At 43.1% G+C, this 22,460-nt stretch overlaps 1 protein-coding gene across 1 annotated transcript; it reads right to left on the bottom strand.

The window, feature by feature from the left end:
* Positions 1–7,343: 7,343 nt before the first annotated feature.
* On the bottom strand, positions 7,344–21,109 carry TMEM225B (transmembrane protein 225B). The gene is made up of 7 exons (XM_081132047.1): positions 21,040–21,109; positions 20,686–20,903; positions 18,952–19,035; positions 16,374–16,584; positions 14,854–15,000; positions 13,907–14,044; positions 7,344–7,524 (listed from the first exon to the last, which is right to left on the bottom strand). The coding sequence occupies exons 3-7, from the start codon at positions 18,961–18,963 to the stop codon at positions 7,352–7,354; spliced, it is 681 nt and encodes a 226-aa protein (XP_080988173.1). The 5' UTR covers positions 18,964–19,035; positions 20,686–20,903; positions 21,040–21,109; the 3' UTR covers positions 7,344–7,351.
* Between the last annotated feature and the right edge of the window lie 1,351 nt (positions 21,110–22,460).

Below are 22,460 nucleotides of genomic sequence, written 5' to 3' on the forward strand. Positions count from 1 at the left end.
GAGGAGGCAGGACCTGAGCTCGGATTTGAAAGGTGGACCAAAAATGAGGTAATAGTGTGCCCAGCAGAGGGAGCACGACGGGCCCAGCAAGTGGGGAGGAATTAACGTCATTCCCACACCATCAGAGCTACTGGAGCAGACGGTTAAACTAGGTATTTTGGAAGACAACCATCTTTATTTCAAAGATGTAAACAACATTTTTAGCTCACAGCCAGGGCTGGATTTGACACAAGGTCTGTAGTTTGCTAACTCCTGAAGTAGACTATTTTTAAATTATTCTATAGAGATGTATAAGGAGTTCATTCTTGGCCGCTTTTCTCAGTGATGCTATCTGCTGAGAGTGCAAAGAACAGTGATAGGCTTGGAGCCTAAATAATGGAGCAAAAGTTGGAATATCTGCTGTGAGGAATGATATAGGAAAAAAGTGTAGGGTGAATGGAAAGATTGTCAAGCTACACTGAACACCCCAGTGGAATTGAAAACAAGTGACAGAATCAGTCTACACAACTGTTTGTGCAACCTGGGGGCAGATCTTGAGAAAACAAACAGCTAGATTAATCCAGTATTCGGACTTGTCACGATGATTACAGAAATGCCAAGTGAGAGAAAAAGAGGGCTCTGCTGGGAGAAGGTTGTATTGAGTGAGTGTGGAGTCCAAGCTAAGCAGAGAGTGTTGGAAACCAACAAGAAAAACAAGGAGAAGATGAGAAATCAGAGGTTTGGACAAGGCCATGAAGCAGGTTTCAGGGATTTTTCCAGAAATGTTTGACAAACTAAGTGTAAAATGTGTGTCCTGTCTGTTTTCCATAAACAGAATTATGCTATATTCTGTTCTGTACTTTGCTTTTATTCAGTGAACAATTTATCTTTCCAAATCTACACATATTGACCCTATCTCATTGTTTTTACCAGCTTCTCGGTATTTTGATGCATGTATTTCCCATGATTTATGAAGCTTATTGGACATTTAGGTTGTTTCCAACATTAGGATTTAACAGAATTCTGGAATGAACATTGTTGTACATAATTCCTTGTGCACTTTTTGCAAATAAATCTAAAGGGTGAATTCCTATACATAGAGTTGCTAGGTCTAAAAGTTATGTGCATTTTGAATTTTGTTAGCTATTGTGGCCAAATTATCCTGCAAAGAGACTGCACCAATTTCCACTCCCCAAAACAGTGGAGGACAATGTTCATTTCCCCACAATCTCATCAATACTGGATATTATCAAACTTTTCATCTTTACCAGTCTCCTAAGTGAAATGTGCCCAAATTTTTATTTGTATTTCTTGTTCATTTTACTTTTTCTTTGTTTTTGTTTTTATTCTTTTTTTTTTTAATTTGTATTTCTTAATTATGAATGAAGTCAATCGTTATTCCTACTTTTGTTAGTTACTTGTATTTCTTTTTCTATGAACTGGCTATTTTTATCCTTTTCTCTGTTTCTGTTGGGTTATTTATATCTTATTGATATAATGGATTTGGGCATTAAGGGAATTTGCCCTTTTTCAAATGTTTTGCAAATATTTTCGTATTTTGTCTTTTTCTTAATGGACCTTCATGCATTGCAAGATTGTTTTATGGATTCAAATCCATCTTTCCGTTTTTAAAATCTTCTGTGTTTTGTGCCTACCATCCTCCAAGATGATTTTTTGAATCTCCCATATGCCCTTCCAGTATACAGGGTGTCCCAAAAATGCATACACACTCCAACAGCTGATAGCTCAATTTTTAAATAAATGTATTTTAATAAACACTGCCTTTATAATTATTCAAAGTGTGTATATACCTTTTTGGGGATACCCTATATTTATGGTTTTATTTTTAAGCTGAAATCTTATTTCTGAAATATATCTGGTCAAAGAAAAAAATAATAGAAATCCAGCCTCCCTACCCCCCTCCTTTTTTTTCAAATGGCTAGGAAGCTTTCCTCAACATTATTCATTGAAGGATATATTTTTCCTTATTGACTTAAAAACCCAATTTTATCAAGTATTAGATTACTATGTAAAGTTGGCTTTATGTTTGGACTCTTATTCTATTCTGTAATCTATCTGTATCCTGTGTCAGGGCCTGACAAATTGTTTTAATTACTGCTGTTTTGTGTGTTTTTTAATATATCTTTAGTGATTTCAGAGAGAGGAAAGGAGAGAGAGAGAGATAGAAACATCAATGATGAGAGAGTCATCAACCCAGGCCCACAACCCAGGCATGTGCCTTGACCAGGAATCGAACCCTGATCACCTGGATCCCAGGTCAACGCTCAACCGCTGAGCCACGCCCGTCCGGGGCTAATTACTGCTGTTTTTATAATATTTATATTTGAAAGCTCTGCTACACACTGGCTCTTCTTTCCCATGGTTTAAAGAGGAGATTTTTGAAGAAAAATTAAAAACAGATGTCTGAAAACTGCAAAAGAAACCACACACATCTGACCTCATGCTCCTGGCCTCGAGAGATCAGACTACAACTAAGAGAAATGGCATTATCCAAAAGAAAATATTTCAGAGAAGGTGAGCAAATGAAATCTTTTTTTTTTTTTTTCCTAGCAGAGAACATGGTACTGAATGAATTGAGGGCATTGTGAGGGCCTGAGAAGAAAGAAGGGGGAAAGAGGGACAGGGGTGGGGGTATCTAACAAAAGAGAAATGAAATTAGGGTATTGGATGTAACACAGAAATGGGGATGAGAGGGAGGGAGGTTGTCATTACCATGGAGAGGAAATAGAAAAGGCAGCATAGTTTACTTAAAAATATATATTTAAAAACCTGTACTGAACATTAGTAGGCCTGGGCTGTCAGGCTTGGCATTGGAGTAAATACTTTACCTCTCTGGTTCTGGTTCTTTTTAAAAAATATATTTTTATTGAGTTTTAGAGGGAGAGAGAGAAACATTGATGGGAGAGCAAAACATCAATCGGCTGCACACCCCCTACCCGGGATGGAGCCCAAAACCTTTTGGTGCGCAAGACAACGCCCAACCAACTGAGCCACACCAGACAGGGCTGTCTGGTTCTTTATTAACAATATTGGTAGAATTATATCTGGCCTATCTTTAGCAGGACAAGGTAAAATGGTAGATGTAAAAGTTGTTTTACCATTAACTACAGAAATGAAGGTTATAAGAGTTCAAAATACTGATATGGAAAGTTTGGATATTTGACTTACATTACCCAACTTAGCCTTTAAGGTTTAATATGAATTTTTGAATAGGTCTATTTACATGATTCAAGAGTCAAAATCACATAAAAAGTTAGAGAATTATTGTTCCTACCTCTGCCCACATCACCTGCCCAATTCCCTAATCTACCCCATCTCTAAAGATTTATTACTTTTTTGTATGACCTTCAAGTGTTTATTTGCAAATACTAATATTCATATATTTTCCCTATCTTCTCCCTCTTTCTTACACAAAAGTGGACTAGATATCTCGTTTTTTCTCATGTAATATGTCCTAAAAAGTGTTCCACATCAGTACATAGAGACCTTTTTTATTCTTTTTATTAAAAACTGGTGTATACATAACAATTTATCTAAAATGTTCCCTATTGATGGACATTTGAGTTGCTTCTAATCATTTGTTATTACAAATGCTGCAGCAAATAATACCTTATACCTATGTCATACTAAAATTTATGTGCAGGCATATCTGTCAGATAAATTCTTAAATAGAGAATGTTGGGTTAAAGCATTAATGCTTCCATAGTTTTGTGCATATTTCCAGAGTCCCTTCAATACAGGTTATACCATTTTGCACTTCCATCCACAACATATGACAGTGCCTGTTTCCCCACAGTTTGGCCAACAGAATGTATTGCATCAAACTTTTGCCTTTAGAATCTCTCATAGAAATAGAATTTCAGTATAGTTGTCTCCATTTCTTGAAAATTTTGCATTTCTTTTCTTTTTTAACACAATAACAATATTTTAAAATTTGTGTTTGCTAACCCCAATATTGGGATCATCATTGCTTCTGTTGGTTATTTTTTCTTGTCAGTCACATTTTTGCATGTCTAGTAATTTTGCTTTGTATGCCAGTGTTTGTGCATAAAGGAATTAAAAAGGCTCCAGGCCTTCCATGATGGGGCAGTGCTTTGTTCCAAAGTGTCTATTACATTAGAAAACAAAGCACTTCTGCCCTGGCTGGTGTGGCTCAGTAGTTAAGAGCATCAGCCTGTGGATCAAAGGGTCATGGGTTTGAATCCCGGTCAAGGGCATGTACCTGGGTTATGGGTTCACTCCCTGTACCTGATCAGGATGGGTATAGGAGGCAACCAATCGATGTTTTTTTCTCACATTGATGTTTCTCTCCCCCCCCCCCCCCCGAAAAGCAGTAGAAAAAATATCCTGGTGAGGATTAAAAAAAAACACACTTTTTGCATGAATTTTCCCAAGTAAGTGTTACTCCTTTTAAATAGAAAGGAACTGTATTTCAGTGAAATTTTCTTGAATTTTAGTTTTAAATATTGGTTCTGTCCCTTTATTTCAGTTTTCTTCCTCAGGGACTCCAGTTTTACATATGTTGGATCTCCTTTACCTATTGTCACTTTCTCTTTCTCTTTCTAATCCTTTCATTTTCTTTATTTTTATTATTCTTAATACTTGATGTCTCTTACTGTCCTGGTGTCTGTTCTCCCTGGTGCCTCTTGTAATTTAATCTTCATTTCTGACTCCCTCCAGTTCTTTCTCGAATTCTATCAGTTCCTGTTTCATATCCCTGTTATTTGGTCATCTTCTGTAGTCAGGACGTTTCTTCTCTAAATTCCTATAATTCTGATTTGTGGGCTGTTTTTCCCAGCTGTCATTGCTTCATTGAGTTTTTTTAAAATATGTTTTTATTGATTTCAGAGAGAGGGAAAGGGAAAGGGAGGGAGAGAGAAACATCGATCAGTTGCCTCCTGCATGCACTCCGAACAGGGACTAAACCCAAAACCTGGGCATGTGCCCTGACAGGGAATTGAACTTGTGACCTTTCATGCATGGGATGACACTCAACCAACTGAGCCACACCAGCCAATCTGCTTCACTGAGTTTTAATTTATCTTGGAATGTTGGATTTCATTTTCCTCTACTTTGTGACAACACATTTCTGATGAGTTTTCTTCATATCCAGACTTTTGCTTCTCTTTCTGCTTTGTCCTATAATACTCTTGTATTGATACTACTGTTTTACTCTTTTATTTAAATGAGTTTTATTTTCCTGGATCAGCTATTTGCAGATGGATACTGTGGAAAGAGTGTCAGGTAAGCAGAAGATTCCCAGTTTCTCAGTGTGAGGGCTTTTTCTTCCATTGCTACATCGAAGGATACTTTCTTTAATATATAGTTCCCATGTGCCAGGATTCCTCTGATTCTTTTTCTTTTTTTTTTTTTAAATATATCCCCATTGATTTCAGAGAGAGGAAAGGAGAGGGAGAGAGAGAGATAGAAACATCAATGATGAGAGAGTCATTGATCGGCTGCAGCCCACAACCGGGGCATGTGCCCTGACCGGGAATTGAACCCTGATCGCCTGGATCCTAGGTCGACGCTCAACCGCTGAGTCACGCCCGGCCGGGCCCTCTGATTCTTATATCCTAACAGTTCAAAGCGGCTTGTACTACCACTCATTTCCTTCCTTCTATTCTTCATCAGTCATTGTTATCAAAGGACACTGTCATCTGCCTTCCAAGGTGGTCTCCTCTCTTTTGCAAGGGGTGCTTCTTAAAATTTTCCCTTTATAGACTTCCATACACTTTGTGTGCCTTCTCTGTCTCCACAACACACATGCCCCATGTCTCTCCTTTGTCCTCTTCATAGCCATTCCCTCTCAAAGTGGGTCCTTTTCAGACATCTGAAGGTTAATATTTGCTAATAAGTTTTGGAATTTGCCACCATTACAACCCCTATATATTTTCTGAACCAACCCACTGTGCCCACCATGCCAGTGCTCCAGTTGTGGCTTCCCATATTGATTCTGCTGGTTTAGGGTGGTTTGGGCCAAAATTACATATTTTAGTTTGTAAATTTCCTTTATTCCTAGTTTCACTGATAATAATAGTTTCCTATATGGATTTTTTAAGGACGACAAATGAGACAACTAGAACTAGGCTGTCACCATATCCCTATAAGAAATTCCCAAGATACCTTTTGGAGAGAAGTACAAGAAACTAAAAATATATAATTAAAATACCTGGTGGCTGTTTTTCAGGTGTATATGTCTTAGCTCCTCTGCTTGGGTATAAGCCTCTGAAGAACAGGAACTGATTCTGACACCTCTGTGTACCCATGGTGCACTATACAAGGTCAACCTTTTATGAATAGTAAGAGTCACAACAGAGCCCACATGACTCTAGCCATGTCCATAACATCTCCTCTCCAGAAAGACATACAGGGATCCCTGTACTTGTTTTTGCAATTACACTGCATAAGTTCTAAGAGTTTTTTCCATATATGGTGTTCTTTAGAGAGAGAAATGGGGAGGCATTGTTACTTGGTATTGAGATGAAGGGTCTTGGATCACTGTTCTGGCCATTGACCCAAAGCATTTGTACTTCTCAGTTAATCCCATCCTAGCTGGGAGGCTGGGCACTCCCCAGTCTATAAGCACCCCATCAAGAATGTGAACAGGGCACTTTAGAGGTGCACTCAGGAGGCTTCTGACTCTAGTGGAAGGATGGAATGCCAATACATGCTGGCTAACTTGCTTTATGTTTTCGCCAGGGCATAGACTCATTAGGCTCAGGCTTCCAGACCTGGGAACTCAATCTTGGGGATGCTTTCACCTTTAACCACCCCGAATCCTTCCTCCCAACACATACCGAAGAAAAGTTTTCTGTACCAAGTCAGACTTTTATATGGGGAGATTACTTTTTTTTTAAAATATGACTGACTCAAACACCTTCATGGTTACAGTCTATTTGGTTTTTGCCTTATGAAAGTTCACTTCACTTAATCATTTTGTAATATCCCTTCCTCCCCTCCTGCCCTCCAAGCCAGGTTTTTGAGGTATGGATTAACAGACAGTAGTCCTTCTTTTATTGAAAACATCTGCAAAAAAAAAAAAAAAAAAAAGGAAGGAAAGAAGGAAGGGGGGGAGGGAAGGGGGGAGGGAGGGAGGGGGGAGGGAGGGAGGGAGATAAGTCACTCAGGAAATTCAGAAGAATTCAAAAAACTTTTAACAAATTTCAAATACCAAAAAAAAGAAATTCAAATATGAGCAAAGTAGAATCACTGTATAGGGAAGTGGAGCATTAACTTTTGACACTCAAGAAGCTTATTAAAAGTAGCAGAGACTGGCAGAGAAGGGAGTGCCACCCACACACATGCACTCACATAGCTTGATGAAGGGTAGAGGACAGACTCGCCTGGACTAGATAACTGTCTCTTCCTTCAGCAGAGTCTCCCTTTGTATTGAGGTCAGTCCTCCTCCAAAACTCTCCAGATTCTCCAAATGCGGGATCTCTTGGGTCTCCTCAATACTCCGAGAAATGGCTAATAAATGGCACCTCAGGCAGGCTGTTTCTTGAAAGAGGCAGATGGCACCTAGGTAACAGCAAAAGTTTGGCTCAGGTTAGAGAGACTATCATGCTTCATGCCCTAGAAGTCAGAAATCCCTCCACTAAAACAACTCCTTCTGTTCTATACATACCCGTCCTAATACTCCCCTTCAACACAGAGTATTATAGACACAGAAGGGGAAACAGAATGCACCAGAAGACAAGGCATACAAACAGATGGATAAACTCAAAGAACCATGGCCAGCACTGGAATTAGTAAGTGTCTAACCATTAATAGGTGAGAAAACAAGGTTTAAGAGAGGAAGGTCAAACACAAAACCCAGGCCTCTTGATGCCCAACTCAAGACCCTTAGTAAAGTAAAAGGAAGGGAAAAGAGAATTGATGTTCATAAGAACAAATGAAGATACCTTAAGTGAATGGTAAATGCTGTATTAATGTTAACACAAAGATAAAGGAAAACTTTTATTTTCAGCCTATAGCAGACTAGATACTCTCCCACTAAAAACAACAAAAATTCTAAATAAAATATTTCTTCAAAAACTTATTTGTAAATGCATCATTAAGCTGGCATCAGAGGAAGATATTCTTAGAAGCCAAAACCAAAATGAAAACAAGAATTAGAGTGTTAAGCAAGCCTACAATTAGCTTTCACCTTGGAGACACACTCAACCTAGGTGACTCTGATTGTCCATTCTGTTGGCCATTTGGAGCACAAAAAATAACAAAAAAAGCCCAGGGCCTTCTCAAGAGGAGAATCTAATACCATATGAAACTGGAACTTCACAGTTACCTGTGTTGACCAAGAATTCATAAACATAGGCTAGCTGTTATGTGCTTATGCAGCTAAATTCACAACACCTATGTATTTTGTTTGTGATCCCAGGCTAGTTGTGTACCTGTGTGCCAGGCAGAAGCAAATACAAATCCTTTTTTGAGGAAACACTTTAAATACAAGCCTCAAAGAATTTCTGGAAGAAAAAAAATTCCAAGGAAAACGAATTCACTGTCAAAAAACAGAAAACATACTAAGAAATAAGACACCACAACCAAGAGCCTGCATAAACAGGAGCCAATAGACTCAGACCTGAAAATAATTTGGTTGCTAAACTTATAAGACACAGAAGGTACAATATGTACAATAAGTATGTTTAACATGTATAATGCAAATATATTTAGAGAATAAATTAAAAATATAAGGTCAAGAGAAAAGAAAAGCTGCATTAAAAAGAATATTTTATAGAGACCCAACTTCTCAACAACAATGGAAGTGAGAATAATATCTTGAATGCTCAGAGAATAACTGTCAACTTAAAATGTGTGTTCAGCAAAACTAACTTGAATGAACAAAAATGAAAGATAATTTCATACAAATAAAATATGAGAGAGTGTATCTCTAACTGACTATCATTAAAAAACATTATAAAGAATGTATTTTAGCCTGGCTGGGCGTGGCTCAGCGGTTGAGCATCAACCTAGGATCCAGGCAATCAGGGTTCGATTCCCGGTCAGGGCACATGCCCGGGTTGTGGGCTCGATCAATGACTCTCTCATCATTGATGTTTCTCTCTCTCTCTCTTTTCCTCTCTCTGAAATCAATAAAGATATATTTATTTTTTTAAAAAATATATTTCAAACATTTTGAATAATTTTATGTCAATAAATTTTAAAACTTAGCTAAAAATGTATAAATTTATGGAAATATATAAATTACCAAAATTGACTGAAGAAGAAATAAAATACTGGAATAGTCCTATAATCCTTAAAGAAACTGAATCATGAACTTAAAATTCTTCCATAAAGAAATACCAAGCTCCTTTTACAGGCAAGCTTAGACAGAAAAAAAATAAATAATTCTAAACATAAATTCAGAAATTAGAGAAAGAACACACTCACTCATTTTATAAAGCCTGTAAAGCCATGATATCAAAATCAGAAAAGGACAATACAAGAAAAGAAATTTTAAAAACCAATCTCATAACATGAATGCAAAGTCCTAAAGAAAATATTACAATAAAAGTTAGTAATAACAAAAAAGATATTACATAATGGATGAATTTCTAATGTTATATACCACATTAATGGGTTAAAGGAGAAAACTTAATGATCTCAATACATACAAAAAGAAAAGGCATCCAATAAAACTTAACATCCATTCATGATTACAAAGAAAACACAAATCTTTGCAAACTGCAACTAGAAGTTAACTTCCTTAATATGACAAATACTGTCTACCTAAAATATTTAAAAATAAACACAACAGTTTCTAATAAAACATCCCATTACTACCTAATTATCATTGTATTGCAGGTACATATATCTGGGAGGGGAATCAAATAAAAGGATAAAATTATAAAACTTTTACACAGCCATTAAAGAAGACCTATGGAAATGCAAACAAAATATCATGTTTGTGGATAGGAAGATCCAATTTTTTAAATCAGTTCTCCCTAAGTTGACCATATATTCAGTAATTCCAAACAAATTTCAACAGATTTTTTTCTGTGAAATGTAATGAAAGATTTCTTATATGTAATATATATATGTAAAAGATTTTTGTATACCTAAGAAAAAAGGCCAAAATAGCTAAGGTACCTCTGATAAAGAACTAGTGGGGGAGAGAAACAAGATGGCGGCGCAGGTGGCAGCTGTACCCACGGCCTCCCACAACCGCATCAAAATTACAACTAAAATGCAGAACCACCATCACTCAGAGCCTCCTGAAACCTAGCTGAACAGAAGCCCTACAACCAGGGAGCTAAAGAAGCATCAAGGCTGGTAGGAGGGGCGGGGACGCGGGCGGATCGGGGATGAATCCCGGAGACATGGCCTCTGGCCCACACCTGGTGCCCCAGTTTAAACCCCGGAGGGAATCTCGGGGCAGAGGTTTTCTGGAGGAGTGAGGGGTCCCAGCCCCACAGCAGGCCCCCAGCCCAGGGCTCCAGGGCCGGGAAGAGAAATCCCCACAACTCCAGGCTGTGAAACCAGTGGGAGCTGTCGCTGAGGGTTGTGGAGGCTGCAGGAGCCCCAGCAGCTCCTCTTAAAGGGCCGGCGCACGGACTCACTCGGACGCGCTCCCTCGGAGCCTAGCACCGGGCATCAGCTTAAAAGGAACCTGGGACACTTGGGGAGGAACTAACCTGCCTGAAATCCGGGTGAGAGATGGAGGGGCAGCTTTCTCCCAGGCAAAAGAGCTGGTGGAGGCCATTGCTCCTTTGGTGAGTCCTCCCCACACACAGCCGGTAGGCAGGCGCCATATTTGAATCAACAGCACCTGACTCACACCTTTGGCCCCGCCCCCTGATTCCCAGAGGTGAAGGCCTGGGGAGGGGGTGGGAGTGAAGTGGAGGGGGTCAATTGGGGAGAAAAATGGGACACCTGTAATAATCTCAACAATAAAGATAAATTTTTTTTAAAAAAAAAGAACTAGTGGGAGGATTTTTCCTACCAGATATCAAAATATATAATATCAAGATATCATAAAGCTACAGAAACTATGAAAGTATGGTTTGTGCACTAGAATAGATAAATTAATAGAATATGGAAATTTTATTAATAACAGAAATGGCACTCTAGATCAGTGCAGACTAGTCAATAACTGCCACTACAACAACTTGATATTCATTTGAAAAACATAATGAAAGTGATCCCTACCTCACACCATTAGTCAAGTCAAGATGGACTAAAGAGCCCAGCTGGCATGGCTCAGTGGTTGGGCATCAACTTATGATCCAGTAGATTGTGGTTTAATTCCTGGCCAGAGCACATCCCCAGGTTTCAGGCTCAATCCCCAGCAGGGGGCGTGCAGGAGGCAGCCAATCAATGGCTCTCTCATCATTGATGTTTCTATCTCTCTCTCCCTCCCCTTTCCTCTCTGAAACCAATAAAATTTTTTTTTTTTAAAGATGGACTAGAAAGCTAAATATAGAAAGTAAAACTATAAAACTTTAGAAGATACTAAAGAAAATATCCTTAAGACCTCAAAAAGGAAAGATTTCTTAAATAATACATAAAGGAAATAAACCGCTTAAAGGAAAATATCAATAAGTTTAACTGCAGTAAAATTAATTTCTGTTCCTCAAAGGACCCTGTATAAGAAGTAAAAGGCCAATCCCTAAAGTAGAAGATATTTGCAATACCTACACTAATCAAATAGTATATAAAATATATAAAAAACTACAAATCACTTTGAAAGGACAAAAAATAGGAAAAATACTAAATAAGAATTCCTTAGAAGAGGAAACACAAATGGCCACTAATCATATGAAAACATGTTCTTCCTGTTTATTAATTAAGGAAATGCATTTTATTGATTGATTTGATTGATTGATTGATTAAGGGAATGCATTTTAATAGCATGAGATGCTATCTTTTTTTTTTATATATATCTTTATTGATTTCAGAGAGAGAAAGTGAAAGGGAGAGAGGGAGAGAGACAGAAACATCAATTGGTCAGCTGCCTCCTGCATGCCCCCAACTGGGGATTGAGCCTGCAACCCGGGCATGTGGCCTGACTGGGAATCAAACAGTGATCTCCTGGATCCTAGGTCGATGCTCAACCACTGAGCCATGTCCAGCTGGGTGTGAGGTGCTATCTTAAACCAATTAAATTGGCAAAGCTTTAAAAGTCTGACAATTGCAAATGTTGACAAGGAGGTGAAGCAACAGGAATTCTTTTTCCTGACAGTAGGAGTGCAAATTATTACTATCTTTTGGGAAACCTATTGGGCACCATCTAGGAAACCTGGAAATATGCATAATCTGGATCCAGAAATTCCAGTATTTGGCATCTTGGAGACCCTCTTATACATGTGCATCAGGAGACATACACAAGAAAGTTCATGGCAGTGTTGTTGGTAATAAATAAAATTAACTGGAAACAATCCAATATCCAATGGATAAATTGTGGATAAGTTACTGAAGTAAATACTTAAGGTTGTAAAAGTAAATGAACCTCAGTTCCTTGTATTACATGGAGGAATCTCAAGGTTATAATGTTGATCAAATTAGAAAGTTCCAGAAGAATAAGCACCGTACAATTACATTTACATAAAGCTTTTTCTTTTAATATATTTTTTGCCAATCTTTGTATTTTTTTTTTTATTGATTTCAAAGAGAGGAAGGGAGAGGGAGAGACAGATAGAAACATCAATGATGAGAGAGAATCATCAGTCGGCTGCCTCCTGCACGCCCGCCGAATGGGGATTGAGCCCAAATCCCAGACATGTGCCCTGACTGGCAATCCAGCTGTGACCGCCTGGTTCATAGGTTGACACTCAACCACTTAGCCACTCCAGCCTGGCACACTTATATAAAGCTTTAAAGCATGCAAACTAAATAATATGTTATTTAAGAATATATATGTTTATAGTAAATACAGTTAGCATAAGTTTCAGAATAAATGGTTCTGCCCGGATGGTGTGGTTCAGCAGTTGAGCATCAAACTATGATCTAGGAGATCGCAGTTTGATTCCCGGTCAGGGCACATGCCCAGGTTGTGGGCTAGATCCCCAGTGTGGGGCTTGCAGGAGGCAGCTGATCAATGATTCTCTCACCATTGATGTTTCTGTCTCTCTCCGCCCCCTCCTCAAATCAATAAAAACATATTTTTTTTTTTTTTTTCTTAAATATATCTTTATTGATTTCAGAGAGAGGAAAGGAGAGGGAGAGAGAGAGATAGAAACATCAATGATGAGAGAGTCATCATTGATCAGCTGCCTCCTGCACAACCCCAACTGGGGATAGAGCCCGCAACCCGGGCGTGTGCCCTGACCGGGAATCGAACCCCGATCGCCTGGATCCTAGGTCGATGCTCAACCGCTGAGCCACACCTGGCCGGGCAAAAACATATTTTTAAAAAAGCATTATAATCACGAGTCAGGTTAACGTAGCAGGGAGAGAATTAGGGACAAAATTAGATAGGATTATGAACTTACATGGTGATGGTAGGTAAAGATAAAGGGGGTAGAGTGAGGAATAAGATCTTAGATTTCAAGATAAAGACAGAGAGAGGACCAGAAAGTCTGAGGAACCAGGATGATAAAGGGAGAGTATGAAAAGTTGGAAGAGTCTGGTTCTCAAGTCAAGTAGGATAAGAATTGGGAAGGACAATGACTGGGGGTAGAGCAGTGCTGTCCAGTAGAACTTTCTACAACCATGGAAATTTCTATATCTGTACCACCCAACATGGTAACCATTAGACACGTAATAATGTGGTTATGGAACATTTATAACGTGTCTAGTGTGACTGAGGCACTGAATTTTTAACTTTATTTCATTTTATTAATTAAAGTTAAATAGCCACATGTAGCTAGTGACTGCAGTCTTGAACAGTGCAGCTCTAGAGGGTCCATGGCTTCTGAATCCAGACAGAGGGCAAGGAGAGGGGCACCAGTCCCAGGACACTCACCAGCCACTATGAATAGAAGGATGCCGAAGCCCAGGACGTAATAAGGCCACTGCACGGCGAATTGGGAAGGGCTGGGCTTCATCCTCAGACTCTGGATCTCCAGGGCATGCAGCAACAAAGCGAGGAAAGCACAAGCCCCTGCAGGGTCACAGAGAAGCACACTTGCTCTCCTCCTCTGGGTCTGCCTTCACTCCAGCCTTTCTCAGATTTAATCAGACAGAGCCACATGGCCTACAGCCTATGTGACTCCTGCATGGAGGCTCCTTTCTCCTGATGGCACACCTTGCCCTCTCATAGCCAGTAACTTCCACCCCACATGCCTTTCTTGCCCTCTTTCCCAGCCCAAAGGCCATGTGTCTCACCTCCCAGGGGCCCCCTAATCAGAAATCTCTTTCCTGGGTACCCTCTGTGTTATGACCTAAGCTGACTCTAGCCTAGGCCCTCTGGGTGTGATGCTTTAGATGAAACTCAACCTGATTCTCCCACCATGACCCTTCCAGCTCTCCACCTCATGGCAGTAGAGCACCTTGGTCAACCTTTAAAAGTCAGGGGTTCCAAAGGGCAGAGATGGTCTCTTCTATTCATTCATCCAAAAAACATTTATATTTCATTTATATCATATATTTCAATTATATTAGAATTCTATTCCAGACACTCTGTCAGTCACTGGGATAGATTATGGTAAAAAGACCACAAAAGAAATGACACCAACCAATGTGGTGAGGACTGTGCTAGCTGGAAGTATAGAGTACTGAAAAGCCCCAAAGAAGAGGGGTCATAAATACTGAGGGGGTGTATATGGGGGTGGGCTACTTCATAGAGAAGCCAACAGAAAAGAGAGGCCTTAAAATCCTCTCTCGACATCACAAAGACCACCCCCCTTCCCCCCCACACCCCTTTGGACCCCTCCCCAGGCCCTCCCCAAGGCCTGCCTGCCTGCTCCACACCTGTGAGGAAGCTGATGAAGGCCGATAAAAAATTGTACTTCCAGGTCCTTGGGAAGAGCTGAGATGCAAAAGACACCATGATGAGGGTGGTGAGGAAAGACAAGACGACAGCAGACAGCAGGAAAACACGGCCAAGGATGATGTAAACTGCAAGGAGGGAGAGCAGGCTGTGCTGGGCACCCTAACCCCAAAGGGCAGAGCCCACACAGCCCACAGATCCTGGGCAGGGATGGCACTTGGAGCTCCGCCACCTCAGGCCCCAATATGTAGCCTGGGACCAAGGTTCCGACCCTCCCACTTTGGCCCCAAGAATGCTCTGGCCCTATTTTGTTCCCCATGACATGGATGTAAACAACAACGAAAATTAGATGGACAAATGGTGGCTTTAAAAACAACATAAAATAAACACCTAGTGATAAAATTTGTTACATGAGGAAACAATCCTTGTATTGGTCACACTGAAATAAGTGGAAAATCAAGATGTTCTGAACTCTGCGGGGAACCCCTATAATTATCCTGGTTAACAGAAGTAATGAAACAGGCCCAAGATAGCAGAGCCAGAGTCTTAAGAACAGGGTGATTTATTCTCCTACTGTTGGCATGATTCACACCCATGATAAAATGAGTTGGTATATGCTCCTAAGCATGCCGAAATGGACAGCTGGGGGTGGAACAAAGAGCCAAAGGTATTGTTGAAGACCCGGAGTTCTAGAACCTACCCTGGGGTTAAAACAGTGCTTCTCAGCCAGAGACAATTTTCCCCCCACAGGGGATATTTGAAGTAACTGTTTGTCACCACTAATGGAGGGAGGGTTCTACTGGTATCTAGTGGGTAGAAGAGGGCAGGGGTGCTATTAACCTGTAAGAAAGAGGGGAACCCCCACAACAAAGATTACTCAACTCAAAATGTCATAGGTGCTAAGGTTGAGGAACTCTGGATCAAAGAGCTCGCCCAGTCTGACCTCTCTTCTCCAAAGTGGCTCTTCTTTCCTATCACCAGGAGGTAACCCCTAGGTCTCCTGAAGTCACATCTTTTCCAAGACAGATACCATCATGAACTTTCCAAGTTCCTTGTAAAACATGGTCTTGAGTGCCTCCTTGATAATGTGGTACCCAGGCCTGAGCACATTATCTGCAGAGTTGTCACCCAGACTTGGACAGGTGTGTGACCAAAGGGAGAAACAGAAGCTGAAATCCCAGTAGAGCTAGGAGCCCTAGGGTGCTGTCTGGATGGGCTAACAGCAGCCCTGAGAGGTAGGGAAGCCTCTCAGAATAGGGCAAGATCCCCTCCCTCATCCCAGGTGGAGCCACTCTTTCCCCAGAAATAAACTTTGTTGCTGACTCTGGTGTCAGCCTGACATTATTAACCCCTTCCCAGCCGCCTACATTCCTCTTAACCCCAAGAGAGTGGAGACTCAGCGAAAATACCCTTACAGGCTTATTAAATCCTGTCCTCTGCCACTCCCCAGTCCCTGCACCAGCCATCTGTCTCCCCAGTCCCTGCCTCCATCCCTCCTTACGGGATAAGGGTCGAGGCTTCCAGCACTTGATATGAAAGCAGTTCTCAAACAGGCCACTGAAAAACACTTCGCCGGACTCTTCATTCACAAGTCGCACCCAGAAGGGGAAGATGGCAACCAGCAATATGAGCAGGTAGCCCAGGGAGGTCAAGGCCGGGGCTATGACCCATGTGAAGCCCTTTATTTCCTTGTCCTCTAAAGTCAGCATCACCTGTGTAAGCGAAAAGTGAGGGCAAGAGGTGGGGCGCCTACTCCCAATTCTCGTGTGGCACAAGAGGTGGCCTGCAGAAATGCTAGCACATAGGTGAGGCTCAGTAAAGGTTGGCTTCTTTGCCTCAATAAACTTGACAGCCTTACAGACCTCTTCAGTGGACCTAAGAAACATGTAAGACATTTTCTGCCACTAACTCACTGGGTGATCTTGGGCATGTGGGGTCCCTTCTCTGAGTCCCAATTTCCACTTACGTAAAATGAGGAGGTTGGACTAGGCTGTCCCCAACCCCCTCCAGCTCTAAAGTTCTAACCATTCAATTCTGTTATCAACTACCCACTGGCCACAGAAGAGCCTCTCCAACACCCTCTTTCAGTCAGCTATTTGCCTTTTGAGAATTCAGAATGAGGACGAGGGGGAGATAAGCCCAGGCTCTGAAGTGCCCTTACTCAGTGACTGGCCCTCTTGACTCAGGACACTGGGTTTAGATGGAGACAAGTCCACCTCGCCAGGGGGAGCCCTCTACTGAAAAAATGAGCAGATCATATGCACAGAGGAAGTTTTGAAAATAGTTTTAGAGTTTCATAGAATTTCCTGAAGCCCCAGGTACCCTCTAGGCCTAGAGGTCAAGCCCTTAGTTAAGGATCCCTCATATCTTCTCCTTCACCAGTGTCTGTCATTAAAGATACCTTCTTTTGAATGAGCACCTGAGATGTAGAAGATCTGGCTGAACTTGGCTTTAGAAGCCCTCGACTGTCATCCCAGCTTAATCGCTTGCTAGCTGTGTAACCTTGGGAAGCTTGCTAAAACTCTCAGGAGTTTGGGCCCCCCATTTGTAAGAGGGAGATATAACACTAGCCGAGGGAGTCATTGGGAGGGCCAAATGAAATACTGCATACTAAAGAGTCAAGCACAGTGCTGGGACTCAAGTGCTCGGTTAAAGTTGGGGGTGGGGGGGCTGAGGGGATGAACTCCTAAAATTCAAATATTCCTGTGGGAAAAGGGGCTAGTGGCCATTTACAATCTAAGGGCAAATTTATTCAACTCATCTGCTTTCCTCTGCCTTTGCCAAGCCTGGCAGCCCTGAGGAATGAGTTTTCCCCAAGGCAGAGAGGAACTAGTGGAGAAAGGAGAGGAGTTGAGTAGGAGCCTGGGGTGGTGTGGGGAGGGCAGTCCTGATTGGAGTGCATCCAGGTGGCACTGTGATGACCCTGGCAGTGCAGAAGGGGGGCACATGATAAGGGAGGTGAGGGGTACCCTAAGACAACAGAACAGCCCTTCTTTCCAAGTCATGCCCAAAGTCAGGCCTGGAGACTCCTGTATAAATAGGGCTGTGCTTGGCAGCACTAAGGATTCAAGCTGTGCAGAGTGAAGGTGCTGCTCTTACCTCTCTGCACCCTTTGCAAACACCCTTGCTCATGCCCAGGCATTAGGGCCTCTCCTTGGTCCCCAATGCAGATCCTCCCCCTCACTGCAGCTGGAGACAAGGAGTGTCTTTGAGGCTTTGAGAACTGTTGATCACTATAGCAGAACAGGCATAATGGCAGAGGGCACAGGTGTGGGTGCTCTCTCTTGGCCCTCCCACCCAACTATGCTGTTTATAAATGGTTAAACCACTGCTCCTCTTTGAACGCTGTTAGAATGCTCTGGAAACATTCTAACGTGCTTTCTCCTTTCTGTAGCTCACTAGTTTCTCTTCTTCCCACCTGAAAAATTGGATCCTTCCCTTTCTCCAAAGTAACCCTTCGATCTCCCCTCCACCCTCCAGGCCGACTGATGAGTCACCTGAACTTCAGGGCCTCACTTTCCTTCACTCTAAAATGATGAAGGAGGTGGGACCAGAGAGTGTTGAGTCCCAGCTGTAAAACTCTCCAGGTAGGAGTCATGACTACATATGGATCTCCATGCTCTGGATGGGATGCAGTACCCTAGACATTTTCATCTGATGGTCTGTACCCCTTCCTGTCTACCTCCTGCAATCTCAATTTGTCTAAAACTGACCTGAGTGTCATCCCTATTTCAGTCATTCTCTCCATCACCCACACTGTAGCCAGGAGCTCATGCTGTCTTCTCCCCTTCTCCCATGCGTCCAGCTCATCAGCCTTCCTCATCTCAGTCTTCACGAAGTTTCCCAACCATGCACCCTTCCTGCACCCACATCCCCCATGTCCTGGACCACCACAGTGATCCCAAGCATCTGCAGCTTCCATGCTTGGGGTCCTTCCCTGGGGGTGCCCTCTCTGCTCTTCCAGATCTTTTAAATCCCATCTCTTCTGGAAAGCTCAGCTTGATCCTGTCCACTCCATGTAGACCTCCCAGACACTAACCATTATCCATTCCCTCGACAAAAATTAACTGTGTACTTACTGGACGCCCCATGCCAGGTTTAGGCCAATGGGGACAATTCAGGGACCAAAAAAAAGACAGGAATTTGCAGGCTCTTGGTAACTACTGCAAAGAGAGACAAATAAACACATCATATTGATACAGTGCTTTCCCCTCCCCAGCCTGGGTTTACCACGTGGGGCCTCCCAGTGTACCACCTCCTGTCTGCACTCCCCACCTCTACCCCCAACCCTGCTCTGCAGTGAGGTGGACCTTGTTGGCCTTTCTCTGAGGATAGGCCAGGGTTCTGCATGGAACAGCCCTTAGTTCTGGGACTGGATGAATATGCAATTTGAGGAATGCACTATAGGCCAGACTCAAAGGACTACTGACATTTTAATATAAAGAGGATTTGTAGATCCCTTTATATTGATGAAGAAACAGAGAGCAGGAGAGAAAGCTCCATTGGTCCAGGATCACAATCAGTCAGTCAGTGGGGGCCAGGGACCAGAAAACCATGTGGCTGTCCCTCCCACCTCACCAGCCCCTACTGGCCAGTTTAACTCAGTGATTTCCAAATGTGAAATTTAGTGGAACCTGTGACTTTTTTCTAATAGGTATATTCATGTGCATATGTGAGAAAGGGAGAGGAGAATGGAGGAAGGTAAGATTGCCAACTTTTTATTTTGCCAAGGGCATACAAAACAAAAAAACTGTCATCTACTATCATTGACTGTTTTAATTATTATTATTATTATTATTTTAAAAATATGTCTTTATTGATTTCAGAGAGAGAAAAGGAGAGGGAGAGAGAGAGATAGAAACATCAATGATGAGAGTCATTGATTGGCTGCCCCCTGCACATCCCCCACCAGGGGTTGAGCCTATAAGCATGACCCAGGCATGTGCCCAGGAATGGAACCAAGATCTCCTGGGTCATAGGTTGCTGCTCAACCACTGAGCCAAGCCGGCTGGACTTATTATTATTTTAAAAGGACCTCAGACACTAGAAAGCAGAAGAGCTGCGAACTCCTCTATGGGGCCAGGAACAGCACCTGAGAACCACCAGCTTGGGTGGAGGGTCCTCAATCCGGGTTTCCTCTGGGACAGTCTCCCTGAGCCACCCTGCAACAGCCTGAGAGCAGCCCTGTCACCTCCCCAGGCCCTATGCACCCCGGGGACACCTGGAAACTGTATGGGGGATAAAGAGGTGGGCGACATAAAGTACACCTGGGTTGGAACAGGGAAGAGACCAGGAGGGCTGCCAGGGAGAAGGACATTCCTCCCACTGGCAACCTTCTTCTGCCCAGACCTTCCGTGGCCCCAAAGTCAGTGACATTTTCCAAACGCAACGATGGGTCCCAACCCGGCCATCCACCCCCAGTCACCACCCTGTGGGTCTCAATAGCTCAACCGGTTATGTTTAGGCAGGTGGTGGGTGGGGGGCGGGGGCGCGGCCTTCTCCATGCCCTCCCCCTCCTGACCCGTGGAGCCACCTCCACTCACCTTCCACCCGTCTCCCCTTCTCTCTTCTGGGCCACAGTCAGGGTCTCTTCTCCCGGTCTCCAGGGCAGGGATTCCCTGCGGGATGCCCCATGGAGCTGGGGTGAGCCCTTGCCCCGCCCCTCTCGTCGGCCCCTTCTGCTCGAGGTCCAGGCTTCCGTTGGCCCAGAGGCCCGCGCAGGTACGCTTGGTCTCCGGGCAGAGTTCCCGAGCCCCGGGACCCCGCGGCCGAAGGCCGGGGCTCACCCCGGGATCAGCCGTCCGGCCGCTCACCTGGCCCTCGGTGAGGGGAACCTTGCCTCCAGGGTTGTCCACGGTCCAGCCTTGCTCACCAGTGGGCAGAACGGGATGGGGGCTGGAGCAAGCTGGAGTCCGCCGGATCTGAATTCGAATTCCAACACTATTATCAGCAGGGTGGCCTTGAGTAAGTTACTTTTCTTTCCTGGGCGTCAGTTTTCTCGTATGTGAAAGGGGATTAATAATAGTAACTCCTGTTGGATGACAGAAATGATCCAATGAAAAGTGGCTGGAAAAGACGTCACAATTGACACCCCCTCTCCACCCTCTCCACACCCCCTACCCCCGCAAAGAGATAGAGCTGCACAAATAGCAGCCTGGACCAGGAACCTGGAAGAAACCCTGAGTTTTCTGACTCCCCAGGGCCCTGTCAATTCACTCTCCTTCCCCAAGACTCGCTCCCAGGCTCTCCGCCAGCCTTTGTTTTGCGCATGCGCCCTGATCTCCCTCGGGCCTTCCTGGACCTCACATTCATTTCCCTCCTCTGCCCTCCCAGAGTAAGACTGCAGTTCTCATCACCCTGGCTGGTTTTTCACTCTTCAAAGACAGGGCACTCAGTGGAGGCAGGACTCGCTTCCAGCCCTGGGGATCTGGGTGGGGAGCTGGTTCTAGTGGCAAAAGCAGCCACAGTTGGAGCTGGATAAGTCACCAGCCCCAGCCAGGTACAACCCCTCCCAGCCCCGCACGCCTGCACTCACCAAGAAAATGCATTTACAACTCAGAAGATTTTAAAATTCAGGATCAGGACCATGACTAACACCCCTTTACACCTCTCCACTAGCCAGTATGTACATATTCAAAGACAACAGGAAGGGATGAGGGACATGGACCACAGTAATTTGAGTCATCTATGTGAGAATCATATGATAGACCTTGTGCTATTCAGATTCTATCTGTCACAAAGTTTACAACCCAATTTGTAAGTGTTCAGGCAAGAGGGGGCCTTTATTGGCTTAGCTGGGTCAGGGCATAGGTACGGCTGGTGAGGACTGGAGCCAGGCCAGGAACACCCCGGATGACTCTCTGCCCTGATTTCAGAAAGGTAGTTTTGATCTCTTCCACCTCATAAGTTTTCATTGTCCAGGAGAAACAGTCCACTTACAGAGCCACATCCTCATATTTAGTCACCCTGAATATGAATGTTTTCCTCACCCTATTCCCACTCCTACTCTGGCCAAAGAAGATGAGTTAGCTGTGCCCACAGTGGCCAGGCAGATAGGGTCATCTAAGAAGCCAGCAATTTGGACCACATATTTGGAGCAGAGTAGGGAGAAGCTTCTTTGTTTTTATTGATTTCAGATAGAGGAAGGGAGAGGGAGAGAGAGATAGAAACATCAGTGATGAGAAACATTGATCAGCTGCCTCCTGCATGCAACCCAGGCATGTGACCTGACTGGGAATGGAACTGGTGACCTCTAGGTGCATGGGAGGACACTAAACAAACTAAGCCACAACAGCCATGGCAGGGAGAAGTTTCTTAAAGGAAGAGGGACAGTGTTCTCAGAGAAAGGGAAAAATTATGGCAGACCATGACAGCATTTTCATAGGCAATTTTATACATCACTTTTAAATGCCATACATATCAAATCCCAAAATGACAGACATTATTATCACCATATTGAAGATTAAGAAACTGAGTCTCAGGTAAAGAACTTGCCCAAGTGATCACGGATGGTTGCTAAAAGGTCATGGATGATTGCTAAAAACATTAGGCTGCAGAGGAATAGATTCTTCACACGGTGCTGGAGTTT

The sequence above is a fragment of the Miniopterus schreibersii genome (assembly GCF_964146895.1).
Source record: "Miniopterus schreibersii genome assembly, chromosome: 3".
Classification (NCBI taxonomy): domain Eukaryota; kingdom Metazoa; phylum Chordata; class Mammalia; order Chiroptera; family Miniopteridae; genus Miniopterus; species Miniopterus schreibersii.

What these genes read in the sequence shown, in the direction of transcription:
- TMEM225B (XM_081132047.1), bottom strand. An exon ending in CTTCATCAGCTTCCTCACAG is followed by an intron (nt 14,045 to 14,853) that starts GTGTGGAGCAGG and finishes GTGACCCTGCAG; the next exon opens with GGGCTTGTGCTTTCCTCGCT. An exon ending in CCTTCTATTCATAGTGGCTG is followed by an intron (nt 7,525 to 13,906) that starts GTGAGTGTCCTG and finishes GCTGTTACCTAG; the next exon opens with GTGCCATCTGCCTCTTTCAA.